The following is a 19,563-nucleotide window of genomic DNA, read 5'->3' as shown; positions in this document are numbered from 1 at the left end:
CTGACCTGAAAAAATGTATGACTTCTGCTATCACGCTGCTGTTAATGCTCCATGATTAGGGTGAAATTTAATAAGGATTACAAATGAAGAATTGCTTATTAAGCAATTTACTTCTCCCTTTTACCAGAATTGGACAATTCCCTACAGCACTCTCTTGAGCTTTCTGCCCAGGGTGTTTAAAGATAACTCTGTTAATGTAGCTTCTTTGAAAGATTATGCCTTGGTGTAATAGGTTTAACTAAGAAAAACAGTCTGGTTTTCTTCCTAATTTTTGTTTTAATGTCTTCATCCTTCTCCCTTTACCTGCTTTGCCTGAGGCCACATTTTATCTCCCTCTCCAACTGCCTGATAACACAACAGCGGTAAATAAAAAAAGTGCTTTGAATGAAAGAGAAGGTACCATGGTTTGGTAAACAAGACAACTTCTAGTGAAGAATGTCTGTATAAAAGTCATGAATAAAAGCTGCTTTTTTTTTCTTTCCTGGACTCCTGCAGCTTCACAGCTTTGATCTTTGATCCCTTCCAATTCCTAACATTCTGTGATTCTGTGATTCACAAAAAGCAAAAAAGAAGTTAAATATTTTCAATCACACTTTCAAAAGACCACAGCCTGGTCTTTTGCACCGGTGTCCCCTGAGCAGTACCACATTAAAAGTTCACAGGTATGTCCCAAATGTGCTGTACAGCACGGTACCGAGATGTTCACGGTACTGAGATGTTCACGGTACCGAGATACTCAGCCTGGCTCACAGGCTCTGCCACTTCCCAGACCGGAGCTGGTACCTCCACAGGGCACTGTGGAGCATCCATCCCAGCTGGGGTCCCTATCCCATGCCCAGATGCACCGTATACATTGCTGGGCTTTCAGATTGCTGGTAGGTTTTCTCCTCCTGGTACCTCTCTGGCAATTGCTGGTGCTGAACATCAGCATCAGAAAATATTATTGCAGCTGAAGCAGTCTTGTATGTACCCAGTAGCTGTGAACAAACACGAAATCTCTCCCTCTGTTACCAAACAGATCCCCAAGACCTATTTCAGAGCTTTTGTAACACCGAGGTTAGAGAGCAGAGCAGATTGACAGCTGCCCAGAAACATTTGCTCAAATATCTTCCTAATGTAAACTCACTACATTCAGAAGCAATACAGAAAATGTGAATTTAACCTATTGATTCCACATATATCTGAAACCCACAGTCCTCTTCAGACGTTAGCTGCCTTGAAAAATAAAGTTGCATTTTTCCTGGAAACAAATATTTATTCAATGCCAAAATCAATATCATAATTAACAGAGAAAGTTTGTACTGACACTTCAGTGTTTTGACTCCATGTTTAGAAAATCAAGAAGATGAATGTGCAAGTGTAAAGAAAAACATTAAACAGTCTGAAACTGCCAACAAGTGAAAAGGGAGCCCTTCAGTGCCACTAGAGGTGGAATTTAATGCCCTCTGGTGCTAATGGAATAACTCCAACAGAGTCACATGGACTATTTTGGAGTTAAAAGGAAGAGTGATTGTGAAATAAAATCAGTTTTATGCTGAAAGAGAACAGCCAGGACTGGGAGCAGCAGTAGCCATGGCCCTTTTTCTCCTCTTGCTCATTGCCCTGCACCGTGCAGCACCCACCTCCTGTGGCAGCACCCGCAGGATCAGACAGAATCTAAAATAATAATATCACAATAGCCCCCATGCACATTTACCTCGTAAAAGTTAATGTCCTGACTGGAGTTATTCATAAGACCATCTCCGCTGCAGTCTGGGAATGGTTTGAGAAGCACCCAAAGAGAGGCAAGAAGTGGCGATGCCGGCTCATGCAGAAAGAGTAATGAAGACCATAAACACAGAATCAGAAACTCTGCCTGAAAAGACAATGCCGGGGTCACCCACACCAATAAAACATAGCACATAATGTGTATGGAGTCAGTCTGCACTTCTGGAAAGGAACCCAGAATGTCTTTTGAATGACTGACATGGCTGATGACAGGAAAGGTTTTCTCTTGACCATGATCAAAATATACCTAAAAGGTCCAGCACCAACATCAATAACAGAATTACTTGGTCAGTGTATTTAGTCCACACATGCCATGTAATGGAAAGCTGGAATTTGTTTATCACACAAAAAGCAAAATATCCATAGGCCAAGGCTGGCTGAGGATCCAAGAAACAGAACTTACAATGCAGAGATTTACAAAATTATGAATTAAAATTACTGCTTAATAATCCCATTCCAGGTGCCATCAGGCACAATTGTGTCAGTCCAGCCTCTCCTGTACATCCTGGACTTACTTTTCCTGTCCCTCACTCCTGTCACAATGGTGAAAAGGACAGCACAGATTTTTCATCTATGGTAATATAAAATTAATATCCTAAGCATTTAATCCTGCTTCATAGGACCTTAATATTCATCAATCTGTCAGTTCATCAACCTATTTCCTGAGTCTCCTTCTCATCCTGAAAAGTAATGTAATCTGGCTAACATGACATTTTAAATAAAGATACTTTTATTATACATGGTGATACCAAAAGGGAAAAAAAAAAGCCCTGCACTCTCATACTTCCACTTGCAATTTCATTAATGCTTTTAGCTTTCAGCTGCTTTGAAGTGTTACAAGAAAAAAAAAAAAAAAAAATCAGCCAATGCACAGTGTAAAAGCATCACAAAAAGGAAAAACATGTGAATGTGAATTCACATGACCCTTTAGATTCTATGTCAAATTCTGTTTATTTTGCAGTTGACTTTATATTGATGCATGGGAATTAAGAACAGAACTGTACCCACAAGCAACGCTCTCGTTTTACACAGCAAAAGCACTGAAATGCATCTCTCTCAGCCCTGCTGGTGCTGCTTGCCTGTGCTCTTCACTGCGCATTTGCACGTGAGTACCATTACAGCAGGCAGCCCCGCATCTTTCCCATTATTATCTCAAAGCAAATTCTTCTCAAGCAGCATAGATCCCTAATTGTCAAGTAAATATCTGTTTGCTATAGGTTTTTGTTCACAGGTCTAACACAAACAGGGAAGGTTGTGACTTCCACCTCCACGAAAACACTGGGGAGAGGAAATAGCAATACTCAGAAGACTGTTCATGTACATCCCAGCCATGGGTAAGAGGATGGAGAAGTGGAGGGAGGGATTCCAAAGCACAGAAGAAAGGACAGAAAGGGAATGAAAAATGGCAGAAAGATGCTGGGAAAATAGTCTGCTTTGCAAACCTGATGATCTTCCCTTCCCAGTCTACCTCTTATCCTTTCACATCTGCTACTGGGTATCCTATGCACCTATGAATGGTGCTAAACATGATTTACTTCATCTGTATAAAATGCTTGTTGAAATTTCCTAGGACACCTTGTTACTATGCTCATAAAATGCAATGTTTCCTCTCTGCTGATCTACACCATTTTGGTAGTTTCCTGAGACAGGGATTCAGTGCTAGGAGAAGCTGGCAAGCAGCTGGCACTGGCCAAGAAGCCCAGCATGTTCACCATTGACATACAAACAGCTGTCACACCTCCCTGTGCAGCAGGAACCAGAGAAATCTTACACCGCTTAAACATGATTTACTCTCCCAACTTTAATTTTTCTCTCTCATCAACCTTGTGTCCTTTTATTTAATTAGCTGAGCAGATCAACCTGCTGCTGCCGGCTCCCATCGCCCTCCCCATGGAGTCGGAGCTGCTGCAACCCAGCCCAGCTCCACAAGTCAGATCTGCTGCAACAGGACTCGCCTTCACCCAGCTTCTTCACATGGGGTTACCAGATGTCACACTAGGCAGAAGGGATAACTTGTGACAATTAAATTTTTACCACTCATTAACTATTATAAGGTTTCTTCTTACCAGGTAGACCACATTGGCAACCAGGAAGAGGGCAGAGAGAAGATTGGCTGAAGTCAGCCTGAAGAAACATGGGGCTCTGCAGACCATGGTCTCCAAAGGGAAGAAGAGGCCAGTGATAGCACTCGAGAAAGCTGCTAAGACACTGTCCCCGAGATGAACTCTTGCTTTCCTTCCACTGTGTGTTTTTAGGTGGCAGCACACACTCGGTTGAAGCACAGTATGCTAGTCCTGTATATTTGACTTGTGTGTCACACACCTGCAAGTGCTTCCACAGAAATGACAGCCTGTGATGTGCTCAGGCAGCAGCAGAGTTTATTGCTTCCTTGAGCTGCCATTTATTAGTTTTCCAAGGGTTTGGGACAATTCTCCTTGGACTTCCCAGTTGTTTTCAGAGCAGCCTGACTGATGCATCTGAAGCAGCTACTTGTCCAAGGTGAACAAGATTTTCACATTTCAGATGCTGTATTCCTAAAGATACCTGAGAGATTCCTCTCTGTCTAGTACCAAAAGGCATTGCCATGAAGTGATTTTAGTGTAAATTGGGTTTTTCCAGATTCCTGCCTTTTGCTGGAATCAGTATGACTCTGGTAAGAGTGGGAAAAACTCTTATCAAGTTCCTTCTGCACAGATCTATGCAGCAAGCAGGGGAAGGAGCCTGTCAGGACACCGGGGGGGAAAAAACAGTCTGAGTCAGGTTTAGTCAGATTATAGAAACCTTGAAGTTACTTTGGAGTTGCTACTTTCCCCCATTACCTGGAAAAATCTGCTCTGTTGGCACTGTACTTGGTGAGATCCCTGTTCACCTTTTTGAATGACACAGTTGTCAGATCAGGGGACATGAGACTCTGCGGTTGTCAGCCATAAATGGAGTTATCTTCAGAGATATCTAGGACATACTCAAAGTCATAGAAATCGAGAGGATGCAGTGTTCTAAAGTACTGGATTGCAGCAGACAAACATCATCTTCCCATGGAGATGAGGGTAGAACATTGCATCACATAGCAAATAATTTCACTAACATCTTCGGGAAATTACTGGAAAAATTGGCATCTCCATTACCACGCTATTTTTAGGACCATTCAATATCATTTCAAGACAAGTAATGTTGATTTTGGAACAATCCTCAAAAAACAGAGTAACTGTCAGCATGGCTTATACAGAAATTATTCAGGATCTGAAACATGCTCTCCCCTAGTTCACCATTTTTTCCACCCATATTTTATTACTCTTCCTCTTCCCTCAGCTGAATGGTGAATCACTATCTTCTGACAATCTCATGTTCATGAAAAACCATTTGCTATCTATTTGCTCCAGAACATTTTCTTGTAAGTCATATAAATCTGGGCCTTGCAAATCATCCTCATGCCTTTGTAAGGTTTGATTTAATAAAATTGCCTCAAAGACCTTTTTTTACAAGAGGCAATTTTTACTCTGTAGGAAGTAGTCTCATCAGTAGATAAAGCAAATACTTTGTTATCCAAACATATCTCTGAAAACACCAGTCAGTTACACAAGAGACTCTATGCCGTTGCTGATTTCCTCCTACATCATATGGCAGATGACAAGAACTTTTGTAACCTTTGCCCTACATAATTCTGAAGGAAAAGTGATGAAATATGAAGATGCTGTACTTAAAGATGATCATATGCAGTGTTCATTGGCCTAGAAGCAAGAGCACAAAAGGTGTGACAGAGCAAATAAGCTGCACTGTTCACATGTGTGATGGTCTCACATCTCTGAATCAAATAACAGTCTGTGTAGCCCTGGAGAGAATTTAAGCATGGTAATTTTGCTAAGTTGTGTTGCTGAAAACAAGTCAAAGGTGTTAACCACCCAGTTAGTCTTCCAGGATAAAAGTAAAGGTGTCTCTCTTTCTTGTGTGCTTATTACACAGGCCAATTAGATCAACACACTTCTTGCTTTGGGGATCTCATAACTGCAGCCACTCCACCTGCAGAACTACTCAGCTGTCCCAACCCCTGGTTGTTGCTGTTCACTGATGAGCAACTCAGCTGGGTGCTAGGCTTAACGAGACAGTTTTTCTTAATTGGCTGTAATGCGTTTAGGCTGGGTAATAGAGTAAATACATCTTTGCATCAGATCCTAGCCCAGACCCAAGTGCAAAAAAATCAAATCCTCAAGAGTGCCCTCTAATGCCAAGAGTAGAACTCTGCTCAGACAGCACTTGCATTAGGTAAAACTCGATGAGAATTTACCCAGGGAATCCAGCATTTTGAATCAGTGACTTGAGTGAAAAAGCACACATCCTACTTCTTAAGTAGCAGGCAGTTGCTCATTTTAGAACAGAGGTAGGAAAAAGAAAATTCTACCATGTTACTGACAAATTCTCAACTAAATCATTACTTTGAACCAAGTATTCTGTTCCTCAATGGTTTACATATTATAACGTTTCCCAAAAGTCATCATTATTATCATAGAATCGTTTTGGTTGGAAAAGACCTTTAAGATCATCAAGTCTATTATTACTATCATTTTTGAAAGGAAGGTGACTTATTTATTATTACAAGGTGGTATTTAAAATGTAGCAATGCTTTTATTTAAGGAACAAATCTGTAAATAAGCTTATTTCAAGCAAGGTATATCAATTTATAAAGGACTGGGAAAGAACTAACTTAGGTGACAATGTAAATGTCTAACATAGCATGCTTGGATTGAATTAACTGTATTTTTAGAGACGTATCAGCTGGTGTCCACACTAGGGACAGTTTATACTGTCGCTTGGTGTCAATCATGGGATCTCGTGAATCAGGCACTGCTTCATAATACAGAATTTCATGCATCTGATCACATACAAAGTTAATTTTTAGCAACTTGATTAGGAAAAAGTCAAGTTAGAAACCTTAGATGACGGCGAAGATCACTAGAGGGCAGTAGCCAACCCCTAATCTCCCCAGAGTTCCCCACGGAACTTGGAAGGTTTCATAGGAGGAGCAGCCTCCCCAGTGAAGGTGCCGATGTGTTGGGAGGTGAAAAATAAACCTTCCTTTTTCCTACGAGTGTTGATACCCCTCGACATCAAGCTATTTTTAAAAAGCTCCAGGTCACAAGTAGCACAGGCAATGCTGCTTCTTTACCTAGTGGTGCCTGCCTTTAGCACCACAGACGGGTTGTGGAAGAATTTAGATGTTTCTAATTTGCAAATGCCAGGAGCAAATTGTGGGTCTAATTATCCACTCCCTCCTATCTTGTCAGCTACATGTGACATGGCAATCTGCATTTCATATCAATCTTCATATATGTATATAAAAGAACAGTGCAGAAATTAGTACTTTCTATATCAAGGCCATATATAAAATTGCTTCAGCGAAACAATGCTTTCCTTGAAGCAGGACAAACTAAACTTTCCAGAAGCAGGGCACTTTTCAATGATCAGCCAGAAAGGCAGAACTTTCACAGAACAAAAACTCAGGTAGCAATGGAAAGTCTTGAACTCTTGTAACATACCTTTTCCCAGCAGCATGAAGAACAGTGCTTCTCAGCACTTCCTTTCTGGTTGTATCCATCTCTTCTCTGAATAAATGGCGCATGCAAGAAACCAGATTACACAAAGCTACCACAGGATTCAGAGAAGCAAGCGATGACTGAGCCCTCAGCAACAAGGACCACTCAGCATCCAAGAAAAATAGCCAGAGGGGAGGCCACCCAGCAATAATGAAGCTGTGAAAGGCAGCTGGATGGGGCTGCAGCCCTTGCCTAGAAGACACAACAGACTCTGCAGGAACCCCAAGGCATCAGTCCCTTTCTCCTTTTTATTTCACGGTATAAGCTTTACATTAGCTGCCTTCACAAAGTGTCTGAGATCTTACGTTTATCCTGCTGACACTGGATAAGCCTCACAGAAGCCAACAATCAGTGTGATGTGCAAAACCAGCAGTAGCACCCTGCTCTTTCTGCAGAGAAAGGGAAATGAAGGGATGGTTCCCCTCACCTAACCTCTCTTTCTGCATTTGTGCCGTGACTGTTACAAGTCCAACATTTAAACTTAAAAAGCTGGGCACAGCCTGTCTACAATGCAGTCCCAACATCCTAAGTCTCTTAGAGTTAGCAACAAGGACACCTTTCAGAAATAATTATCTGGAAGCCAATGTAACAGGGAGTAGAGTTTGGTCCACTCAATCTCTGGTAAGTCAGAGCAAAGCTGAACTGGCCCTAAGGTTATCGCTTTGCTGAAAATAGGTCCTTCAAGTTCCTACTCCGCGCAACATGCTCAGTACTGAGGGTTCATAATAATAGGATGCTTGAACTATGGCATTACCAAATTAGTAGGCTTTGCTGGGTCCATAAATCTCTCACAGGGGTCCTCTTTTCCACTTCAGCTAGAAAGAGAGTCATGGCTAGGAGTTACAAAGGACTCTAGAGGGAATTAAGCTCTGAAGTCCTATTGAATTAACATTGTTTACAAAGAAGACATAAGTATAATGGATGTTAACGAGTCTTTAATGAGTCGAGTTACAATGCAACACGTGGTGAAGTACAATAAACAAAAAAGCTGTGCTTCCCTCTCATTTATTCTGCTTGACACAGGTGTAGAAGCCCTGAATCTAAATGAATCACTTCCTATTGAGAACAGAGTAAAAGAGCTGAATCTGCTCTCCAACTTAAGGAAGTTAAAATACATTTCTTTTATACCAAACCAAACCAGGACTAAATTGCATTGGGACTAAATGTTCACAGAGGCAGCTGACAGAATTACAGAATCACAGGATGGCTGAGGTTGGCAGGCAGCTCTGGATGTCATCTGATCCAACCTCTCTGCTTGAACATGGCCACCTACAGCCAATTGCTCAGGACCATGTCAAGATGGCTTTTGAATATCTCCAAGGATGGAGACCCCACGACTTGTTCCAACAATTGACCAGCCTCAGGGCAGAAAAGTTTTTTTCCTTGTTTAGACAGAAACTCTTGTGTTTCAGTTTGTGCCCTTTGCCTCTGGTCCTGTCACTGGGCACCACTGAGAAGAGGCTGCCTCCAACTTTACACCCTTCCTTCAGGTATTTGTACATATTGATAAGTTTCTCCCTGTGTCTTCTCCAGTCTGAACAGTCACAGCTTTCTCAGTGTCTTCTCATACATGAGGTGCCCCAGTCCCTCAATCAGCCTTGTCGCCCTTTGCTGGACTCTCTCCAGTATGTTCATCTCTGTCTTGTACTGGGCAGCCCAGAACTGGTCTTAGCTCTCCAAGCGTGGACTCCCCAGTGCTGAGTAGAGAGGACAGATCACCTTCCTTGACCTGCTGGCAACATGTCTCCTAATGCAGCCCAGGATCCCATTAGCCTTCTTTGCTGCAAGGGCACTTTGCTGGCTCATGTTCAACTTGGTGTCCACCAGAACCCCCAAGTCCTTTTCTGCAAAGCTGCTTTCTAGCCAGTCATCCCTCAGCATGTACTGGTGCAGGGGGTTGTTCCTCCCCAGGTGCAGGACTTTGCGGTTCCCATAGCTGAACTTCATGAGGTTTCAAATAGCCCATTTCTCCAGCTTGCTGAGATCACTCTGGATGGACACACAACTCTCTGGTGTATCAGCTGCTCCTCACAGTTTTGTGTGACTTGAGAACTTGCTGAGGGTACACTCTGTCCCATCATCCAGGTCATTAAGATGTTTAACGGGACTAGACCCACTATTGATCCCCTGGGTACAACACTAGTTACTGGATGCTAGCCTTGGTGCCACTGATCGTCTCTGAGCTTGGCAATTCAGCCAGTTTTCAATCCACCTCACCAACTGCTCATCCAGCCCATACATCATTGGCTTCTCTATGAGGACATTACAGGAGACAACATCAAAAGCCAGGTAGACAATATCCACAGCTCTTCCCTCACCCACCAAGCCAGTCACTTCATCATAGAAGGTTATCCGGTGGATCAAGCACGACTTCCCCCCATGAAGCCGTGCTGAGAGAGTTTTCACTCTTTTTAGTTCATACGTTTTTAGTTTTTACTAAGACTGGAGAGGTGGAGGTAGACATTTTATCAACATTATGTGTGGTGGTGTAGGAAGAGCCCTGAACCAAATCTTTCAGACTTTGTTCACACCAGGCAGCCTCTAAGTCTAGCTATTTAGCTATTTAGACCACCTCAGTCACAAGCCATGACAGGTACACCTCACCAAAGATTCAAGACTACCTAAATCCCACTGAAATAAATTTCATCACTCAGTTCTCATTTTAACGGGCTGTCATTTAAAGAGAAATGCATCCTGTTTCAATGGTGACATGGCTGAGAAGATAGCTGTCATCAGGAAAATTGCAAACATCTCTGCACCACTTTGGGGCAATCACCTTGTACAAACACCCAGCACATGGTCTCAAGTTTTGCCGTATATATATAAACATTTGACAGGTAACAGCTGTGTCAGGTCGTCTGCTGATGTAAATCAGCTTTTGTAAATGGGTATAACAGATACAACTACATCTGGTTTTAATCAGTGAAGCATCCTATATAATTCTGTATACATTAGCTCTACAACACATAAGCCTGAAATTTAATGTCTGACAAAAAAATAATCAATAAAGGAGATATTATGAACTACAGGAACATATGAGAGAGCATGACTCTCAAGTAATCTATAATGCAAAAATAATTTCTTTTTGAAGCCCTGGTTTCTGCAGGTGCCATCTAGCAGTTCTCTTTCCTAACTTTTTATTCCTGTCAAATTGCACAGTGCTGTCAGACAGACTGACAAACAGCACCTCTCCAGAAAGATGGTCAGTAGAAGGTCATAGCTCAGCAGCAAAAGAATGAGACTGCAGGCAAGGCAGTGGTCACCTCTTTGGGGATGACCAAGCCGGGTGGATTTATGCATTTTGAGGAATTCTGTGCATCCACTGAAACTTCCATTAAGTCCTTAAAGAAACTGGGACCTTTTTCAAGGGTCCCACCTTCAGTCTTCCTCTTCTGCTGCCACCATCACCCACAGCATAATGACACTGAGGCTGACACGTGGACTGCAGATTGCAACATGTGTACAAATCAGTAAGGACAAAAAAGTATACGATTATGGGAAGTGAGTCTTCATTAATGTAACAACCTTCTAACTGGTGCTTATACAAACCAGAGTAATCCAAAAGCAAACCAGATTAGATTTTACATTTATGAAAGGCTTTTAATCCTGAAGAACAAAATGTATTATATTGAAATTAACTACAAAACATACTTACAATAAAATATGCCTCCTCAGAGGTGGAATACGACAAGCACATAAAGAGCACTCAGGAGAACTATTAACCTCAAAATCCTATCTGCCACCACAACTCCCTAAAGTAAGGGTCAAAATTTCAGAGTTTTTAGGATCAAAGTTTAGCTTATGGGCATTGCTGAATGTCACAGCATGAGAAGAACAGCATCTACTGAAGCACAAACAGCACTTCCTAGAGCACTCTAGGCTTTTGAGGAAAGCACCCTGTAACCAACCCAACAATATCAGAGTGTCATGGCTACAAGCAGGGCTTATTCTGTGAAGGACCACCGTGGGATGGAGTCCCAAGTCCTGTAATGTTATCACCACCCACCTGCTGATTCCACCATTCATGGCAGGTGAGCAGAATTAGAGGAGCATGGTCTTTCCACTGGGACAGACGAGGAAGACACAGAGCAGGACTATAGCTGGAAGAAACAGTAGCATCAATGTAAGAGGTGTGTCTGAAGCTGGAGAACAAGGTGATGTCTAAGCAGCTCCAGACCTGGAGGCAGAGAGCATAATAACCTGTCAAAAGACTGGAAACTCCTATGCCAAAGTTGCTAGCCCAGGTTGCTAGCCCAGCTGAGCCTCACTGAGAGTGCAAGAGTAAACAAACTCACAGAATCACAGAATGTTAGGGGCTGGAAGGGACCTTGAAAGATCATCTAGTTCAATCCCCCTGCCAGAGCAGGAACACCTAGATGAGGTTACACAGGAAGGTGTCCAGGTGGATTTTGAATGTCTCCAGAGAAGAAGACTCCACAACCTCCCTGGGCAGCCTGTTCCAGTGCTCTGTCACCCTCACTGTGAAGAAGTTTCTTCTCAAATTTAAATGGAACCTCCCATGTTCCAGTTTATACCCATTGCCCCTTGTCTTATCATTCATTGTCACCGAGAAGAGCCTGGCTCCATCCTCGTGACACCCTTTATATATTTATAAACATTAATGAGGTCACCCCTCAGTCTCTTCTTCTTCAAGCTAAAGAGACCTAGATCCCTCAGCCTTTCCTCATAAGAGAGATGCTCCACTCCCTTAATCATCTTCGTTGCTCTGCGCTGGACTCTCTCCAGCAGTTCCCTGTCCTTCTTGAACTGAGGGGCCCAGAACTGGACACAATATTTCAGGTGTGGTCTCATCAGGGCAGGGTAGAGGAGAAGGAGAACCTCTCTTGACCTACTAACCACCCCCCTTCTAATACACCCCAGGATGCCATTGGCCTTCCTGGCCACAAGGGCACAGTGCTGGCTCATGGTCATCCTGCTGTCCACCAGGACCCCCAGGTCCCTTTCCCCTACACTGCTCACTAACAGGTTGTTCCCCAAAAAGTGTCAGGAACCACTATATATACAGCTGAGGGTTAAACTACTAAGTGGAATACCTTGTTTCATGGTTCAGATCACAGCTCCTTTGCACACCTGGGATCGCCAAGGAATAAAGCTACCTACTCCTACAAAGAGAAGCTGTTGTCATCTTTGCATTCTCCCACTCTCTACCAGCCATGAGATCAGCCAGGAGTGTGACTGCCTTGCTGCATTACACAGCAGGACCTCATGTACTACTCTTTGGAGAGCTGAACCCGACCTGCAGGCAGGGGGACAACTGCAGCCCCAGCCACACCGAGACAGTTTCTGCACTCCATCCACCAGTTGCATGGACAACAATTTCCATGGGAGCTGTCTTGCGTGCACAGAGCGCCAGTGATTTGGAAGACTAATATCTGCAGCTTCAACTACTCGGTGAAGTAAATGCATATAACCCAAAGGTTATATAGAAACCAAAAGAGAAAAGAGTGAAGAAAAGGCGGAAAGAAGATCTGTTTCCATAACAGGGCAAAACTAGATACCACTTCAAAGCAGCCTGACACCTCCCAAAGGACCCTCCCGACCCGTGGCTGGGCAGAGGACCAGTTCCACGCGCTACTGGGACGCGACGAACCGCCCAGTGACAGCCACCGCTCCCGCAGCAGCCGTGCGCCGCTAGCGCACAGCGGGGCCGGGCCGGGGCGCTCCCCCGGTCCGCGGCCCCTCCATGCGGGGACCTCCGGCCCGGCCGCGGGGACAGGGCGAGGGGCTGTCGGGGAGGCGCAGCCTCGTCCCCTGCCCCGCGGCCCCGGGAAGGCGGCGTGCTCATCAACCCTCCGCGCGTACCGCGGCGGGGTACCGCACCCTGGCCCCCGGCCAGCCCCGGCCCCCTGCCAGCCCTTCGGCCAAGGACAGGGCTGCAGCCGGCGGGGGACCTGGGCGGGAGCAGAAAACCGGTGGTGGGAGATGGGGACTGGAGAGCACGCCCTGGGTTGCCGAAGAGCCGTGCACGCGTTTCCCGCACGGAGATCCAACAGGCGCTCGCGGGGACTTTAACAATTTTTTAAAAGCCTTCGCCTGGCTTCCCTCAAACCGTGGAAGTCCCACCGCGGCAGCGTCGGGTGATGCCCCTCTGGCTCAGCCCCGCCGAAGGCCCTCGAAGGATGAAGCGGCGGTGCACGGGAGGATGACGGGGCTACCGAGCCCCGCGGCTGCCCCGCGTCCCCCCGCCGCTGTCCCGGCTTGGCCCGGCCGGGCGGCCCGGCCCGCGGGGGACGTAGTGCGGGGGCAGCCAGGGAGAAAATAAACAACTTTCCTCGTGTAAAATGTTGCCTCGCAGGTGCCTGCAGCTGGCGGTTAACACAGACAGTAAGAGGATCAACTCCATCTCCGCCAGTGGAGCAAAAGAGACGGAAAAAAAATAAAAGCCCCCGCATTTGCTATTCAGAGTTTAGTTAATTTGGATGATAACGGTTAGTGTTTAATCCCATTGTACAAGAATGAATATACCGAAACCTACAAGGCTCCTGGAAGAATAATCCGGCCAACAGCACCGCACGCAGGGGCGCCTGGGCGGGCAGCCGGCCCGGCCCGCCCCGTCCCGTCGGCCGGGGAGACGCGCCCCGGGGCCGCCGTCGTCGCCGCCGCCTCCCACGGAGCCGCTCCGCACTCCCGGCCAGCCCGGGAGGCTGCGGGCCAGCCCGGGGCGGCGGGGCCGGAGCCGGCACCGCGCCTTTCCCCCGGCCGCTTCTGGGGAGACGAAGGGGCGAGAGCCGTGGTGCCCTTCGCCGTGCACGCCCAGGAAAGACAGGGTGCGGATGGTTTTCCCCTTTTAAATCACAAAGGGAAACGGGTGGGAAAATGCGGGACACAGAAGGAGACGTGGAGGTTTCTGAGAAAGCACCTGCCCAGGCTGACACGGCTGGAATAAACGCCGTTCCCACGGCACTGCCCGGGGCTCGGCGGAGTCGCCCAGGCGGGCAGGATCAGGCACCGGCCTGCCCCATTGCCTCCTCGGCCGCCCTCCGGTTCTCTGTTCCCCCCCAGGGGTGGCGGCGCCCCGGGGCATCACCGAGGGCGGGACGGCGGGGGGCTGGGGCGGGAGAGGCGGGCGGGCGGCCCCGCGGCCCGGTGCCGGCCCCGGAAGCGCACCGCCGGCCGTGGAGAGGGGCCGGGGGGCTCCCCGCTGCCGCCGTGCTGTCGGGGGAGGGCGGCGGGCGGCAGGAGCGGGCGGCCCCCCCCGGCGCGGCGGGGCGGCCCCGGCGGGGCGGTGCGGGGCGGGTCGGGGCGGGCCGGGGGCTCGGTGCGCTCGCCAGGCGAGGAGCGCGGCTGCCCGGGCGGAGGGCCGCGGAGAGGAAAGCTAACAATGCTGTGAAAATATGTTTGCAGAAAATAGACAATTGTTGGATTAAACGTATTCAAGTATGAAATAATGCCTTTTTGTGTAAAAAACCTCAGCAATGTGAGCGTACAAAAGTTCCCCTGTGGCAGTTACTTGCTCCCTTTGTGAGCTTTGCGCTCCGGCGTCTCCACTTGGCGCGTTCAACTCGGAGCCCCCCTTTAAACGCGATTGTTTCTTTCTTTTTAATGACATTTACCGGATCAAAACATGCTGTTAATTCGATCAGAAAGCTTTACCCTCCTTAACAATGCCACAATAATTTCTCCTGAAGTTTGTTAAATTGACCAAAATTAGGCAAATGAATAGGGGGTCTGTCGGCGACCCCGCTCGCAGGTGACACCGAATAATGCACTCTCGGACCAGCTGCGATCCCCTCTTTATTTGCCCCTCTTTTCTTTGACCCGCATTATTAAAATTTAGGCCCAATGAAACTATTCATACTTTTCAATGGGACATTTTCCTATAGGATAATAGGCTACAAATTGAGCCTCTCCAAAGGAGAGGGGGGGAGCAGGGGGGGTAAAACAACAACGCACAGACGCGCACACCACACAAAAAAGGAGCGTCGTGTGCCAAAGGCTGGCGAGAGCCTCCCCGGGCCGGCGGAAAAAAAAAAGAAGAGGGGGGTGTGGGGGGGGATATCGTGTGCCAGCCCTCCGGTCCCACACCTGCCGGGGTGTCCCCGTCGCATAAAGCGGTGTAAACAAAAAAAAGCCTCGCTGCCATCTCTTATAAAGATGGACGTGTCACCAAGTCGTGTGAGAAAAGCCTGAGAACAAACGGGGCCACTCCGTCTCCAAGGGTTCTCCCTTGAACTGGGCGGAACAGCCTATTAAGGGCTTACTTAATTACTTTAATGACTCTGGACAGGCTTTAAAATGCAGTCAGCGCCGGGACTAAGGGGAGGGGTGGGGGGTGCCGGGGATTTGCAGGCAGGCGGCGGAGATGGGGCCGGGGATGCGGCGAGCGGGGCGCAAGGCGCAGTACCGCGTCCTGCGCTCCGCTCGCCGCATCCCCGGCCCCATCCCCGCCGCTATTGTGGGACCGTCACGTGTGTCCCCGAAGTCCACGTGGGGCGACACAGCTGGGCCGCCCCCGGCTGCGTGGACGGGGGCGAGGAGGGGGGCGAAAGGAAGAAGAGAGAAGGAAAAAAACCAAACCCACACATCATCCCTCTCTCGCCCCCTTCCACCCTGATCTTTAATGCATACATTCCCCCGGCGCCGCTCGCCCCTAATCCTATGGGATCAGCGGGCCTGTGGAGGCCCCCCGGTGTCCCCCCCAAGAAGTGATGGCTTTATAAAGGGCCCGGAGAGAGCGGGGATGCAGTGCCCACCATGGCCTCCAAGCTCAAGGAGCGGAGGGTGAGTCGCCGTCTGCTTTGCGCGCACGGCTTTGCGAAGCTGCCGGCTGGACCTGGTCCCATCCCCCTCATGGCCTTTCCCTTCAAAAAGCCTCTCCTCAAAAAACAACCACCACTCCTCCCCTCGCAAACAAGCCTGCCTTGCCGGGGTCGCCCGCGCAGACGGGGAGCCCCCGGGTCGGCGCGGAGAGGACCCGCCGCCGGAGCATCCCTCCCGGGGCCGTGTCGCGGTCGGCGCCGCTGCTCGGAGCGGAGTCGGGACCGGCCACACTGTAGGGGTCGGGGCCGGGGGCGGTCGCCTCGGCGAGGCCGTATCAGGCTGCTTTGCCCCCACTAACGCGCCCCGTCTGTTTTGCAGAGGACGCCGGTTTCCCACAAAGTGATTGAGAAGCGGAGGAGGGACCGCATCAACCGCTGCCTCACCGAGCTGGGGAAGACGGTGCCCATGGCTCTGGCCAAGCAGGTAGGCAGGGGGGGCGGCAACTGCCCTCCTCTCCCCAGTGCGGAGCGACTTTCCCCCGATGTTGGGGGGCTCGGGGGGTCGGCCCGCCGGAGCACAGCGCAGCCACAAGGGAGAGGTGATGCCCCTCTGCCCCGCCCGTTGCAGAGTTCGGGGAAGCTGGAGAAAGCGGAGATCCTGGAGATGACCGTGCAGTACCTGCGGGCCCTGCACTCGGCAGACTTCCCCCGCGGCCGCGAGAAGGGTAGGTGGGCGGGTGCGGTCCCCCGCGGGCCCCCACCGGTACACCTGTGGCTTGGGAGCTGCCCCGATTTCCCCACGACCGAACCCCGAGGAGCTCAGCTCCGCTGCCCCTTCCTTTCCAGCAGAGCTACTCTCCGAGTTTGCCAATTACTTCCACTACGGCTACCACGAGTGTATGAAGAACCTGGTCCACTACCTGACGACGGTGGAGAGGATGGAGACCAAAGACACCAAATACGCCCGTATCCTGGCCTTCCTCCAGTCCAAGGCGCGCTTCGTCACCGAACCACTCTTCACCTCCCTGGGCTCCCTCCCGGAGCCGGACCTTTCCTACCAGCTGCACCCCGGGCCCGAGTGCCCCGGGCACGGCCACAGCCCCGGCGAGGCGGTGCTCCAGCCGCCCTCGGGAGGGCCCTTCCCCTGGCACGGTGCCGCCCGCAGCCCCTCCCTACCCTACCACCTCCCCAACGCCGCCGTGCCCCTCGCCAGCCCCGGCCAACAGCGCAGCACCTTCCTCTCCTCCGTGCAGGGGCTGGACCGCCACTACCTCAACCTCCTCGGCCATTCCCACCCCAACGCCTTCGGGCTGCCCCCTGGCCAGCACCCTTCCATGCTATAGAGACTCGTCCCCGCCTGAAAAACCCTATTTATGACCGCGGACACTGCGAGCTACACCCGGGCGCACGGGAAGGCCGCCGGGGGCAAAGAGCTGCGCGGGGGTCGCGGAGGGCGGGGCCGCCCACCTCGGGGGCCCGGCTCTGTCCCCACCCGCCCTCTCCGGGGCCTGGATCTGCCCCCACTCGCTCTTCTTCCCACCTCCGGGTGCGGTGCCTGTACAAGCGATGCCTTGGAATAAATGTTTATACACGCCGCCCCTTCTTGTTTTCGGGAGGGAGTTTCCTCGGGTGGCGGTGTGGGGGTCTCCCCCCTACCCCACTCAGGGAAGAAAACCACCAGTGAAACGTGGTCGGAGAGGGCTACAAGGCTGTCACCGAGGGCTGGGAGAGTCGCAGGCGGGATGAAGTCCCGGGGACGCCCCGCGGGGTGGGGGACGCCTCCCCGCAGTAACGCCGTGGGTACTCTCCTCCCACGGCCCCGTGGGGGTGTGCTCCCGAGGACACGCGTCCGAAAGGCACCGGGATCTCCCGCGTGTTTTGCCAGCGAGTTTCTCTGCTTGCGCAGGTTGTTCACAGGAGGACGGATAAAGGGGAAGGCGCGGGGCGGGGCGGAGGTGCAAAGCCTCGAGAATAAACCAAATAAAATCTCTGCAGACGGAGTCCTTCAGGACTCGCTGTCTCTGCGGGACCGCTGGCACGGCTCCTTCCTGCCGTTCCGCCTGAAATCAGCGTCCCCGGGTGTCCCCGCACCTCTGGCAGGGGGGCAGGGGGACCCCAGCCATCAGTGCCCGGTATGTCCGGCAGGGCGGGAGCCGCCAAGGGGTAAATTAACTTATTCTAGTTGGGTGGGGAGGCTTTGAGGAGGTTTGACCCGAGTTGTTTGCCCAGGTCACGGAATGGGCTGACCCGCAATTTGTAAACCAACCCGACCCTTTATTCGGAGACAGACAAAAAGATCTTCATTACAATGAGTAAAAAGTAGAATGTGTATCTTTCATTTAACCTGTAAACGCAGAAAAAGCTGCTATTTCAGATTAGTGGGGAAAAGGTCACACGGCGGGATAACGTAATGACTCAGCCAGAGAGAGGAAAAAACCCTCCGTTCCTTGGGACGTAAATCCAGCAGGAACCTCTCTCTTGCTCGGTGCACACAGAGCACCAACATGAGATCAGCCAAACGCATTCAGCAGCAGCAGCATGGCTGGTGCCTATTATGAAAACACATGTCCTACACTCATTTTTACCAGCGCTGGGTGCAGAATATGGAGCAAATGCTACACGAGTTTTATTCTGTGAGCATTAAGCTCTTGTGAACCCCCTTTGCCACTGAAGCATTCAAGATACAGCGTTTCCCTGGAAATAAAAATTATTAATATATTCACCATTTTGGTCCTTGTTAACCAAATTAAACTTTGCTAAGTAGATTTTCTCTCTGGGATTAGCAGAGGGCCACCATGGTCAAAACTGGGGTCATTTACATATAATTTTGCAAACTCCCACTGGTCCATGACAGTCTTTGTATCTTCAATGTTGCTACTCTGGATTTTTTTTTTTTTCTTTTTCCTTTTCGTTTTCATTTAGCTGTGGAGGATAAACCCCTCTTTGGCTTTACAATGACTGTAGGATAAAAGTCTCCCAGCTCTGCCCCCGTGCAGGGCTCTGAGCTTTTGCAGACCCTGGCTTTTGCCCCAAAAATCATATTTGCATCTGCTAAAGCCAGCTCAGCTCTATGTCTGAGCATGGCACATGGGGGCAGATGCTCATGGGCAGCGGGGTGCGGAGCTCCCCTGGGACAAGCATCCCCAGTGTTTTGACAGAGATTCAGATTATTTGTTTTTAATTTATTTACATTTTTGTGCCTGGAAGGCAGAGATTTTTTGCCTTTTTTTACCTTTTTTTTTTTTTTCTTTTTAAAATTTTATTTTCTGGGCTTCTTTTAGCTCTGCCGTGAGCATCAGCCACCAGCCAGGTGGGACAGGTAGAAGATGGATGTGGCCTGTGCTGGGCCAGCAGGGAACTAAAGGCAATACCTGGTCCCAGGTGGGGTGCCCATCTGGGCTCCTCTTCTGACATGGCAGCGCCATTTACTGGTGTCTGGCAGCAGCTGGTATGGGAACAAATAGAGGGGTTTGGTCCTGAAAATAAAC

The 19,563-nt window shown here is 49.2% G+C and overlaps 1 protein-coding gene and 1 long non-coding RNA gene across 3 annotated transcripts; one reads left to right on the top strand and one right to left on the bottom strand.

The window, feature by feature from the left end:
- Window positions 1-8,268: 8,268 nt before the first annotated feature.
- Window positions 8,269-17,136, bottom strand: LOC110357232 (uncharacterized). The gene is made up of 3 exons (XR_002410776.2): window positions 16,996-17,136; window positions 11,362-11,455; window positions 8,269-9,607 (listed from the first exon to the last, which is right to left on the bottom strand). It is a non-coding gene; the product is annotated as an uncharacterized LOC110357232 (long non-coding RNA).
- HELT (helt bHLH transcription factor) lies at window positions 15,760-17,669 on the top strand. 2 transcript variants are annotated; one of them, XM_065061216.1, is made up of 4 exons: window positions 15,760-16,097; window positions 16,455-16,559; window positions 16,704-16,800; window positions 16,925-17,669. In XM_065061216.1, the coding sequence occupies exons 1-4, from the start codon at window positions 16,071-16,073 to the stop codon at window positions 17,416-17,418; spliced, it is 723 nt and encodes a 240-aa protein (XP_064917288.1). In that variant the 5' UTR covers window positions 15,760-16,070; the 3' UTR covers window positions 17,419-17,669. The 2 variants fall into 2 exon arrangements, with proteins under 2 accessions (XP_064917288.1, XP_064917287.1); XM_065061215.1 differs by having other exon boundaries at window positions 16,922-17,669.
- Window positions 17,670-19,563: the final 1,894 nt, after the last annotated feature.

This window comes from Columba livia, chromosome 4, assembly GCF_036013475.1.
Source record: "Columba livia isolate bColLiv1 breed racing homer chromosome 4, bColLiv1.pat.W.v2, whole genome shotgun sequence".
NCBI lineage: Eukaryota > Metazoa > Chordata > Aves > Columbiformes > Columbidae > Columba > Columba livia.
Note: the sequence above shows the minus strand (reverse complement) of the source record. Positions and strands in the feature narration are given on the sequence as shown.